We start from the raw sequence: 12748 nt of genomic DNA on the forward strand, positions 1-12748 counted from the left end.
ATACCAAGGTAAATTAGAGTTCTTGAGTGTTCATGCATGATTATATTGAACCTCAGCCAGCCATACTCTCATTACAGCAACATAGATGGATCATAAAGATGACACCTATGGTAGATACCTTCCGTTATATTATTGAAAATCATGAACATATATCTGTCAGTCACACTCATACAGAAAGACTATATGAACTTAGTCTGAAGATCTCCATTTCTGCTTTAACACACAAGTCAAATAATCAGGTCATGAGCAGCAGAGGCAGGTCCAGAAAGGGGTTTGGGAGGGACATGTGATTGGTCCCCCTAGGTGCCCCTCAAGATGACTGACATGTAACAGCACCAGCTCATTCCTGTACAGTATTTGGAATCATTGCAATCCACCCTAATATGTAAAGAAGAAAAACAATAATAATTAAAGCTGCAAGCAGCATTGGGGTCCTCGCAGCTCAGTGCTGCTCCGGCCTCATGGTGATCACGGGAGCAACGCCACCCACTCGCTGTCATCAAAGCTCTTGTGCTTTGACGACAACGCAAGAGCTGCTAGGCGACACACATTGATGTGTTCAGCAGTGCTCCCTGATGATGCACAAAAAATCTGGTGCAGATTGGTTGACGTATTAAGGAGATGTAGCTTTTGTAATAACCTATTGGGCGCAGTGGAGTCAAATTACAATATAATGCTATTGGGCTCTTTAGAAGTTATCAAAGGTCAATCATAAGAAGTTTAGTGCGAGTGGGATGATGCATGTATGTTTTAGAAACAGCCATCCTAAACAGTCGCATAGTTTGCTTTGCCTTGGGCCAGACCTGCTACTGGACATTTGCACTTTAATTTCTTTCCTTTCTCAACAGGGTAAGCTGCATATTTGTCTATTTAAACCATGAAAAGTAGATTAACACAACTTGATCAAGCATTCTCTTTTGGCTTCCTCTGTGTAAGCAGTATGTACTGCAGAATTATTGAATGTACTACAGAAGCCCAGCCACCATCAGTCAAATAATTCTGGCCTGACGCCGACAAAAAAAATAATCTTTTAACGAGTAATTTGATAATTTGATAAAACATTAGCAAGACTAAACATTCTGTATAGCTCTATTTATGATTTGTTAAAACAGTCAGAGGGCCTTTAGTCTTATTTAGAACAGGGTTCTAAATAAGATGAATTTGTTTTTAAGACATTGTGTGAAGTAACAAGCACCTAACTGAAGTACTCGCATTTGCACTTGGCATAGAAAAAAAATCTACATTAGGACACCCCTATATACAGTATATATATATATATATATATATATATATATATATATATATATATATATATATATATATATATATATATATATATATATATATAGAGAGAGAGAGAGAGAGAGAGAGAGAGAGAGATATGTGGCCCACCGGTTCTCAATGGGGTTTAGGTCTGGTGAGGAAGGGGGCCACTTCATTATTCATTCATCTTTAAGGCCTTTACTGACTAGTCACATAGTGGAGTAGTTTGATGCATGTGATGGAGCATTGTCCTGCATAAAAATCACGGTCTTCCTGAAAGATGCAGACATTTTCTTGTACCACAGCCTGAAGAAAGTGTCCTGGCAGTAGGAGTTGATTTTGAGACCATCTTCAACCTGAAAAGGTCCAGCTGTGAGGATTTGAGTTTTTCTGTGTGTTTATCTTAGGTTTCTGTGTCTATTGAGTCTCCATGTTGTCCTGTCTATCCTTGATTGTTCCCAGGTGTGTCTTGTTCCGTGATTACCCTTTGTGTATTTAATACTACCTGTGTCTCTGTGTCTTTGTCAGGTCCTCGTCTCGTTTGGCGTTTCGTCTGCTGTTGAGTCTGTTGTTTTTGTTCAGTCTTTTCCAGTTGCTATTAGCTCTGAACTTAGTTAAGTCGGTTCATCTGTGCTGCTTGGATTTCTGGATTTTTTGGATTATTGCATCATTAAACACCATTATTCACTACAACCTGGGTCCTCTGCATCTGCCTCACCACCTCTCTATCTCACAAATCATGACACCAACTATGTCATCTTTAATAATACCAGCACATACCATCTAGCTGGCGTCTGATGCGAAGAGGAGCTCTGTGCCAATTACTGATCCATCCACAGGTCCATCTATCTGATTCGTCTATAGGAGAGTAGCTTGACCAATCTCATGATAACATCATGCAGACAAAATCTAAAGAGGGGTAAAGAGCACATTATAAAATTTTCCATTACACCCTCGCCCCAAAAACGCCTGAAAAGGTATACCCAAATTAAACCAGCTGCTGTTCTTGAACAATTTATATTACATGCAAAGCTTGGTCACTTTATGAAGATGACAAGCAAAATTTTCTATTTTTGCAGTCAAAAATACTTTAACTGTAAGCAGCTTGTAGCTATTACATTTGTAACACAAAAGAAATTGAAAAATTTTGCTTCCCTCAGATTTTTCATTTTTATTTCTTGTAAATGCACATTGAGTGTTGAATGTATGGACTGGAAAATACAATAAATCTGTAGAATAAAGTATTCTGCTCATGAATTTCAAGACTGATCAAAATAGCACAAAAAAGAAATGTCATTTTGGACATGTTTATTTGTGAGGATGTACAGGTGTTGTCCAAGTGTGCCATTTGGAGTCTCCGTTTAGAATCTCCAAATGGCACACTTGGACAACACCTGATATACAAATTTCCGATGACTGTAACTCCTCAGTGCTTCAACATACAGTCATCAATGAGGGCTTTAATGAAAGATAATGACCAGAGGAGTCCTTTGGTAGACATAACATTACTGATAGTGGAAATTACTAATGATTACATAAATAAAATGGCATATTTTGGGAGAGAGGGGTTACCGTGCAGTCAGACCTCCTTCCCCTTCTTGCAATATGCTGTCCATCCGTCCGCCCCCATATCCGTCTGTCTGTCCACCCCCCCCCCCCCCCCCCCCGCACTCAAACGGTATGCTAAACCCGTAAATCCCGGAAAATACAATGAATAAACGGCACGCGGGCGTTCCGGTGCAGGTTAAGGGTTTAACTTTGGGGGATTGGTGATCGGCTGATACTTACATGAAGCCAATCTTATCCACTGATCTTATGTTCATCAGCAAAGGTTTAAAAATCAGCCTCTTTCCTCTTCTGCTCTACAGTGAAAGTTTGACTGACAGACCAGGCCGCAGGTCATCTCTGCATGTTTGCAGTTAACAATATTGACTCCTGTTGCCAACTCAGTGACTTTCTTGCTACATTTAGTGACATTTTAGACAAAAAAAATTGGTATCGGCCAAAATCTAAATCTCCAGGTTAGGCTTTTTAAAGATCGGTAATCGGCGATCGGACAGAAAATTGCATTCGGTGCAGCCCTGCACACATATTCATAACATTCTTTGATTAAATGAATTTCTCTGGTGTAATTACAATAGATACAAATTTAATTTATACCAGGTGAGTCTTTCTCACTTGAGAATGTGCACCGGTACCAGGTTGATTCTGTGGCTTCAATCAGTTTTAATTGAAGAAGTTTCATATAACTTATAAATTGATGTAAAAATACTGTTTGTTTTAATACATAAATTATCAGCAGCAAACATAGCACCAACTAGCGCTTAGAGCTGCTCATTGATGTAGTAATGCAGTAGCCATATAGCCTGATGTAAAAACATTTTCCTAGACAATATCAAACATTGAGAAGTTTTAATTATTGTTGTCAAACGTTATCAAACACGTTTTGAAGGCAAAAAAACTCAGAAATATACAGGGTCAACCATGAGAATCAACTCATTTAAAGTTAAAACTTTGTTTCACAAAAATACAAACATTTGTGCTATCAATCTAATTTTCAATTAGCAGCTCCAATAAATCATTCTGATAAACATTACATTACCAAGACACAACATACCTTTATCTTAACTTTTTCTTCTTTGTTTTCTCTCTCCCTGAAGGACAAATCATTTTTGTGACATTGTTTTGATAACTTATCTTCTACCAATACATTGGAGGTTTGGATACTCTCTGCAAAGCAGCTCAGATTACCGTTCAGTGTGGTACCTTCTGCGGAACTTTGGAGAGCCCCAAGAGCAATTTATTTTTCTTTTTGCCCACATAAGAAAGATTTCTACATACATTATCAAATATATATTATTCTAAATAACCCCCCCCCCCACAACTTTAGAATGAATTTATGTGTGTTTGTTAATATAATCACACAGAAACAAACAAACGAAAAAAAATCTGTTCCACTTAGGGGTCCCCTAGCGGCCCCAGGGCCCTAAGCGGCTGCTTCATTTACTTATGCCTTGGGCCAGCCCTGATTTTTAGTATTATTTTTCTGGTACACAAACCATATGAAATGCTTTGTCCACTTAGTCAGCCGGAGTTAATGCGCGCGTCCATCCCATAAACTCGACCAACCAAAACAGTTACTGTGACTCTTATTAAAAACTCAAAATGACACGAAATGGAAGAGCTACTAAAGTTACATTAGCAGCATTGAATTAAATCTCTGGTTTGTTGTGCATCTCTGTGCACAGTGCAGCGGATTTAACACATCATGCAGGGCCGGTCCAAGGCTGTATGAGGCCTTGAGCAGAATTTGACTTAGGGGCCCCTTTTGCTGCTAAAAACATCAGCACCTGTAACTGCTTCTGTGTTAGATTTAGTGAAATGGGAGAAGGGGAGTAGTTTAATTGCCCAACCTAATAAGCAATCAGTTATAATTGTAGTTTGTGAACGAACAGAGCTCAGACTCAAAGATTAAACTCACAGCATCAGATTGTTGCTATGGTAACAAAACATCTAACTATGAATACTGTTCTTTGAACTTTAACAAAGTAAACTTACCAGCTCCTTTAAATCTTACATTTAAATGTTAAACCATTTAAAATCTTTTAAGTTATGTATGCTGAAACCATTAAATCAAATTTAGCAGCATTGATCATCTCAATAAACAAATGTTACATTTATGTATCTGTGGTTTGTGTTAAAATATTAGCATTTATGGGCCCCTGGAGCCCTGGGGGGCCTGATGGAGCTGCTGACTTAATTTGGATTAAACAGAAGTGCAAATATTTAATATTCATTTTAATTGTATTTTTTTGATTTGCTGTCTTTAAGACTAGTTGTGGGTTTAGATAGCGTTTCACTGGAGATGTTTTCCTGTAACATATAATTACCCACTAGTACTTTTACTTCTTCTGTCTACTTAACATCTTTTAATACAAAAACACGATGGACCGCCGGTGGAACACCTCAGTGGCCCGAACTCCAGGCTTACCAAGTTTTCTGGGGGAAACAAAATGCGCATCTCCCTCTTCATTGTTTATGTTTCTGTCGCTGCTGATAACTGTCGTATAGAGACGGTGGTCACTCCCCAAGACGCGTAGAGGAAATAAAATTGAATTACAAAAGAAAATAGTAACGCAAAGTGATTTCGATAAGTAACTGTAGTCTGACTACTGGATTTGAAATAGCTACGCATTAGATTACTCGTTACTGAAAAAAGTGGTCCGATGTAATGCGTTACTGATATCACTGTATATATATACAGTATATATATATATATATATATATATATATGTGTGTGTGTGTGTGTATGTAGTGTGTGGTTCTTAATTGTCATTCTCATCCGTGGCCCTCCTGCGGCAGCCTTGAGCCCTTTGCCCCCCTGCATACTGAGGAGGTAATTCAGTCATTTATCTGAGGTGTGTTGGACAAAAGATTGTTCTATGAAATGGCACTTTGTGCCTTGAATGTGCCATGGGTCTATTTTTCTGGGTCTATTTCTGAACATAGCTCTTTGTCAGTGTTACATTACTTTATATTTCTGTCTCTATTGTGTTTTCCCAAAATCCTTTTAATTACAGAGAAGTAATAAATACAATACTTAGAAACTGTGGAGTACTCACTTTTAACCCAGAAAAGAAATTAGATTAGTCACTCTAGCTTATTTGATCAGAAACAATAGAGTACTCACTATTTAGATGCAGAGACCAGAAGCCCAGAGGACACTTTTGGTTAAACATTGTCAGACTATTTTTTAGACTCCTGTTCTCCCAACCCAGAAATGGAATTAGACCAGAGGATACTTAGTAACCCTGAACAGGAGTACCTACCTTACATACTTTAGATCAACATCAGATTCTTTGTCTTCTTTTGCTCTTTTCTTTGGTGTGTTATTTTGTTTGCATTTCCTTTTAAATCTTGTAAAGCACTTTGTATTGCCTTGTTGCTGAAAATGTGCTATATAAATAAAATTACCTTTACCTTTAAATGAGTTTTTATAGTAACCTGCAATTTACTATAAAATTGCAGGTTTTTTTAATCTATTTTAATTGAGACACTTAAAATAGAAATGTTTACCTCTAACAGAAATTTAAGATCATGTTGCACTAATGGAGTTGGACGGGCTCATATGTCTGTGAACTCCAAAGTGGAAAATGGACTCCAGCTCATTTCAGGAATGCATAATAAGTGATGCAGTCCTAGGAACAGCCTGTGGTAGATTTCAGCATGTTGGTGTTTTCAACCTTCTTAGACAGTGCTATTTATTAGTCAAATGCCTTATTGTTTTTCATTGTGCATCTTAAAAAATTGTGATGTAAATTTTGATGTGTGTTATATATGTGTGCTTCTCAATCCATTTTTAAATAGTTCACCTTGATAATACAAATGTTTTTTTACAGGTTTACGTGGTCTGATGCTGGCTGTAATTTTGGCTGCTCTGATGTCATCTTTGACATCAATTTTTAATAGCAGCTCCACTATATTTACTCTGGACCTCTACCACAAAGCAAGACCAAGAGCTTCAGAGATGGAACTTATGATTGTTGGAAGGTAGGAATGAAAGTTACACCTCAAATCCAGAAAGTAAATTTGGACAAAAGAGATGAAATGTCATTGTCTAAACCACAGGTGTCAAACTCCAGTTCTCAAGGGCCCCTGTCCTGCAGTTTTTAGATGTGCCACAGGTACAAAACACTGGAATGAAATGGCTTAATGACCTCCTCCTTGTGTAGATCAGTTCTCCAGAGCTTTGCTAATGACCTAATTATTCTATTCAGGTGGTGCAGCAGAAGCACATCAAAAAGTTGCAGGACATCGGCCCTTGAGGACTGGAGTTTGACACCCCTGGTCTAAACTATCTTTCTGTCAGAAAACAAACAAATTTTCTCCCTACATTCAATACTTTTTGCTGCACAAACAAATACTCGCAGTGCTAAATGTTTACCGTACTTATGCACCCCATGTCAGTGACATGTTGAGTTACATGATGAGGTGTATGTTGATATTGGATCAGGAGTAATGGGAAATGACATACTGGTTATTATTATTACTATTTTCTTTACTTTCTTCTATAGGCTTTTACTGATATAGCTTAATAATCAGTTCAACTAAAAGAAGTCAAATGGTTATTATCTGTCTGGTGCCCAGGAAGATCTTAGGCATGCTGGATCACACCTTACTGTCAATTTGACTTCAACCGAAATGCCACAATAACACTATGTCTATATTCAGGATTTTCGTCCTCGTCTTGATGTGTGTTAGTCTGTTGTGGATTCCAGTTGTCCAGACAGCCAACAGTGGACAGCTTTTTGAGTACATCCAATCTGTGACCAGCTTTCTAGCCCCACCAATTACTGCTGTCTTCATAATGGCAATCTTCTGGCCTCGGGCCAATGAGCAGGTATGTCCCTGACAGATGTACACATCAAACAAATAATCACAAATGACCCTGAAATTATGTTAACTCAGGAATTTCCAGTCCAGTTCTTATTTACCGATGCTTTGCATGACTCCAATGTGTTTCTTTTGTAAACCCCTTGACTCAGCATGGTACAATCTAACTCATCTAACCTCCACAACAAACCTTTATAATGTTATCATTGTGGGATCCTCCTCTTGTCCTGGCAGGGTCACAGATGGGGGCTGGTGCCACAATCTCCAGCAGTCATCAAGAGATGGCGTACATTCCAGATAGGTTGCCAATCTATCGCAGCAGGCATGTGCAGAGGGGGGGATGAAGAGGGCATGAGTCCTCGTCAATATGATGCCCCAAGTGCCCTTTTTGGAGTCTTCTTTTTTCAAATACTTTATTCATGAGCTGGCAAAGACATTGAGGTCAGGGAATATGTTTTGTCTTTAGCTATGTATGCAGATTAGTTTGTGTCTCGTTACAGCCTGTTCTCCCAAAAATAGTCTCTGATAAAGTGATATTATCTAAGAGCAAGTCCTTGAAAGTTCAGCCATACAATTGGACAGATAACTTCCCGAGAGGTGAGGGGATGGGAAAGAAGGGCTTGTTTACATAAACTCCAGGAGATTTGAGATAGCCAGCCAAGGCAGACATAAGGGAACCAGATTCAGAATAAACATTCTCTTTAGATCGGGCAGACTTCAAATTTCCATCTGCTCTAGAGTTTCAACCAGCACATCTCTTTTTATTCCAATCATCCAAATTAGTGTGGTCGTTTCCACCGGGCCGGAACTAGCAAGTTCTCCAAGATCGATTCCTTTCCGCTAGTGAGTTTTAGCGTCCAAAGATTGCCTGCGAAAGAATCGCATCCAACTTGCGCCTCTGTCCCCAGCATGTCAGTCTGAGTGTTCGCTAGTAAGTCTATCTCGGCCCAATCCATCACCAATTTGTCAATATGTCAAATTGAGAAAATTTGATCAATTGCATTGAGAAACCAGTTAACCAGATCCATAATTTATAGATTCGGAGGAAAGAAAGAAAGGCTCCAAAAAAGCAGCACATAAACAGAGCAAGCAGGGTGAAAATGAGTAGGAAGAGAAGCAGAGGAAAAAAGCGTCCGCTTTCACCGAGAGCTAGAGACAAAAAACAAAAAAAAACTTCATCTATGCCTCACCCAGACATTTTTCCTAACCCAAAAACAACACTTCTCCTTGTGGGGACCAGGTTGTACTTTGGTGCCCACACATGTTACATGTTAGGAAAATAGTCGTCACAATTTATTTCGCCCACATACATATGCACACACACCTAAGAACAACTTACCTAAGACCAATTAACTTAACCAAATCTAATCTAAAAACAAACAAACAAATGAAATGCTCCAGAGCAGGAACAAATAGTTACCAAAAGACCAGGCAGGGAGGAAGAGTTTGACAAAGGCTCTTCCCTCCACATAGATAAGCTTTCTTTAAGAGTCCTGGATCCTGACTGGTCCTCTCGAATTCTTTTACATCTATTTAGAGTTGAGAAGTCTAACTCGTCTCTAAATGGTCACCAATCTACATTCTGTGTACCTAACAAAAAAACAAACAGCAAACACAGTTTCACAGAAAATCAAAGCAAAAGCATGGGAAAAGGTTGTGAGAGGTGGAGTTTATTACATATGTACCATCACAAAAGTGCAGTTTGTCAGAGACACCCAGACAAATCCAGAAATCAGACCAGTGATAGTGGGAGGTAGAGGTGAATCATGAGCATAAGAATGGGTAGTGTACATGAATAATCATGATTGCTGTCACTCCTATATGTCAGGTTCTGTGTTTTCTGTGTTTATTTAGAGTTCTCTGTGTCCTTAAGTCTCTTCGTTGTCCTCCCCTCCCCTTGATTGTTCCCAGGTGTGTCTCGTTCTGTGATTACCCTCCCGTGTATTTAACTCCACCTGTGTTCCTCGTCGGGTCCTCGTCAATTTTTCGTCAATGTTTAGTCTCTTCGTGTTCAGTGTGTGTTACTCCTGCTCGTTGTTTGGACTAAGTTATTTTCATTAAAAACATCATAATTCATCATACCTGGGTCCGCTGCATCTGCCTCACCACCTCACACCCGCACTTCATGACAGAAGGACCCGACCCTACCGAACGGTGAGAAGGCAGCATATGGCCCAGCACGACCAGGAGGCATGGTTCCAGCAGCAGTTGGAGTTGGCTCAGCGGGATCTCTACAAGGACGTAGAGATCCTGCCATCTCCGCTGCTGCTGGAGGAGATGGGACTGGACTCAGACTATACCCTGGCATTTAGAAAATGTCAGATCCCACCAGTCACCACCCCAAAGCCCTCCGGATTCGGCCCCCGCCGTTACTCATGCCGGGGGAGACAGCGACGTGAGCCGCCGGTGAACCCGGCCCCTCGTCGCCTTCCGGATCCGTCACCTCCGCGTTCAGCCCGGAGACGGCGACGTGAGCCGCCGGCAGACCCGGCCCCTCGTCGCTTTCCGGAGCCGCCATCTCCGCTGCCAGCTCGGAGACAGCGACGTGAGCCGCCGGCAGACCCGGCCCCTTGTCGCTTTCTGGAGCCGCCACCTCCGCTGCCCGCTCGGAGACAGCAACGTGAGCCGCCGGTGCACCCGGACCCTCGTCGCCTTCCGGAGCCGCAGCCGGTCCCAAGGCTTCGCTCCGGCTCACCTCCGCAGCCGGTTCCCAGGCTTCGCTGCGGCTCGCCTCCGCAGCCGGTTCCCAGGCTTCGCTGCGGCTCGCCCCCGCAGCCGGTTCCAAGGCTTCGCTGCGGCTCGCCTCCGCAGCCGGTTCCAAGGCTTCGCTGCGGCTCGCCCCCGCAGCCGGTTCCAAGGCTTCGCTGCGGCTCGCCCCCGCAGCTGGTTCCAAGGCTTCGCTGCGGCTCGCCTCCGCAGCCGGTTCCAAGGCTTCGCTGCGGCTCGCCCCCGCAGCCGGTTCCCAGGCTTCGCTGCGGCTCGCCTCCGCAGCCGGTTCCAAGGCTTCGCTCCGGCGCACCCGAGGCCGAATCAGCCGGCGTTCCTTCCGAGACTCCCAGTGTTCCTTCCGAGACTCCCAGTGTTCCTTCCGAGACTCCCTGCGTTCCGACTCAGACTCCCTGTGTTCCTCCAGAGACTCCCTGCATTCCGACTCTGACCCTCTGCGTTCCAACTCTGACCCTCTGCGTTCCTCCTGAGACCCTGGCCCTCTGCGTTCCACCCGAGACCCTGACCCTCTGCGTTCCACCCGAGACCGAGACCCCCTGTGCTCCGACCGAGACCCCCTGTGCTCCGACCGAGACCCCCTGCGCTCCGACCGAGACCCAGTCCCTATCTGTTCCTCCCGAGACCCAGACCCCCTGTGTTCCAACTGAGACCCCCTGTTCTCCACCAGAGACCCTGCCTCGGGGGGCTCGTCGTCGCCGTCTGTGGGCGGCCCCCGGGGCTCATCATCGCCACCTCCAGGGCCGCGGACGGCCGCTGGACCGCCTCCTGGGGTCCCGCCTCCGTGGTTCCCGCCTCCAGCGCCGCGGACGGCCGCCGGACCGCCTCCATGGTTCCCGCCTCCAGCGCCGCGGATGGCCGCCGGACCGCCTCCGTGGTTCCCGCCTCCAGCGCCGCGGACGGCCGCCGGACCGCCTCCGTGGTTCCCGCCGCCGCGGACGACCGCCAGACCACCTCCGTGGTTCCCGCCTCCTTTGCCTCCGCCCACCCTGTGGGTAGTTTTTTGTTTGTTTATGGACTCTTGGCCCTTCTTGTGTTTCCGCCCACGATGGTGGGTTGTTTTTTGTTTTTCTGGACTCTGGCCCCCCGTCCAGCGCCCCTCCGCCCACCCTTGTTGTGTTTTTTTTTTTTTTGTGGGCGTCTGGTAGCCGCCCTTGAGGGGGGGGGTACTGTCAGGTTCTGTGTTTTCTGTGTTTATTTAGAGTTCTCTGTGTCCTTAAGTCTCTTCGTTGTCCTGTCCTCCCCTTGATTGTTCCCAGGTGTGTCTCGTTCTGTGATTACCCTCCCATGTATTTAACTCCACCTGTGTTCCTCGTCGGGTCCTCGTCAATTTTTCGTCAATGTTTAGTCTCTTCGTGTTCAGTGTGTGTTACTCCTGCTCGTTGTTTGGACTAAGTTATTTTCATTAAAAACATCATAATTCATCATACCTGGGTCCGCTGCATCTGCCTCACCACTCCATCTCAACACACCAATTCATGACACTATAGTTCAAAATAAGTTGTGCTAACTGAAACAAAAAATACTTAAATAACATATTTTATCCTCATCCATTAAATAAAAGAAATCTGGATAAACATCCAATAATTTCTCAACCTCGAGTACAAAGATCAGTACTGTGTGTAATTTCCCTCAAATTATACAAAGAACATCTTCGGTCTTCCTCTGGGACTGACCAAAAACGTTCAGTCTCCAAAGCCAAAGGCAAAGTGCCAGATCTGAACTGGTCGCACATGGACCTTTGTTTTTTAGATAAGTTCCATGATGCATATGGCTGAAGACCATAGGCATACTTTAGTAAAATATAAGTACGTAATTTTGGTTTATGCAAGATATCAACTGCCCACTTACTTTTATAAACTTTAAAATAAAACTGTTTAAGCTGTTGAATATTACGTCTTAATTTAATTCTATACATGTAGAGAAAATCTACCTCCGCAAATATCTTCTCAATTTGTCTGGCCCAAGTGTTGTGAAATCCCAAAGAAAAATATGTTTTGTTAATCTATGCTCTAGCATATTAATAAACCTATTCCACAATCTGACCCTATCTACAATATATCTACAGGGTTTCCCACAGAAAACTTTGCTAAGCCCGGTGGTTGGGGCACCGAGGCGGTCCATCAGTGGTCCGTCATGTTTTTGTATTAAAAGATGTTAAGTAGACAGAAGTAAAAATATTACTGGGTAATTATATGTTACAGGAAAATATCTCCAGTGAAACGCTATCTAAACCCACAACTAGTCTTAAAAACAGCAAATCAAAAAATACAATGAAAATGATTAAATATTTGCACTTCTGTTTAATCCAAATTAAGTCAGCAGCTCCATCAGGCCCCCCAGGGCTCCAGGAGCCCATAAATGCTAA

The 12748-nt window shown here is 42.8% G+C and overlaps 1 protein-coding gene across 5 annotated transcripts in view; it reads left to right on the forward strand.

Moving 5' to 3' along the window:
* slc5a9 (solute carrier family 5 member 9) overlaps positions 1–12748 on the forward strand; it is a 46248-nt gene that overhangs the window by 25389 nt on the left and 8111 nt on the right. For 2 of the 5 annotated variants that reach the window (XM_032572536.1, XM_032572538.1), the window contains 2 exons: positions 6663–6813; positions 7495–7663. In XM_032572536.1, coding sequence (XP_032428427.1) covers positions 6663–6813; positions 7495–7663 — 320 coding nt within the window. Of the gene's footprint in view, positions 1–6662; positions 6814–7494; positions 7664–7890; positions 8965–12748 lie in introns of those variants that run through there. The other 3 variants (XM_032572539.1, XM_032572537.1, XM_032572540.1) reach the window with 3 other exon arrangements.

The sequence above is a fragment of the Xiphophorus hellerii genome, chromosome 9, assembly GCF_003331165.1.
Source record: "Xiphophorus hellerii strain 12219 chromosome 9, Xiphophorus_hellerii-4.1, whole genome shotgun sequence".
In the NCBI taxonomy this organism is placed as follows: domain Eukaryota; kingdom Metazoa; phylum Chordata; class Actinopteri; order Cyprinodontiformes; family Poeciliidae; genus Xiphophorus; species Xiphophorus hellerii.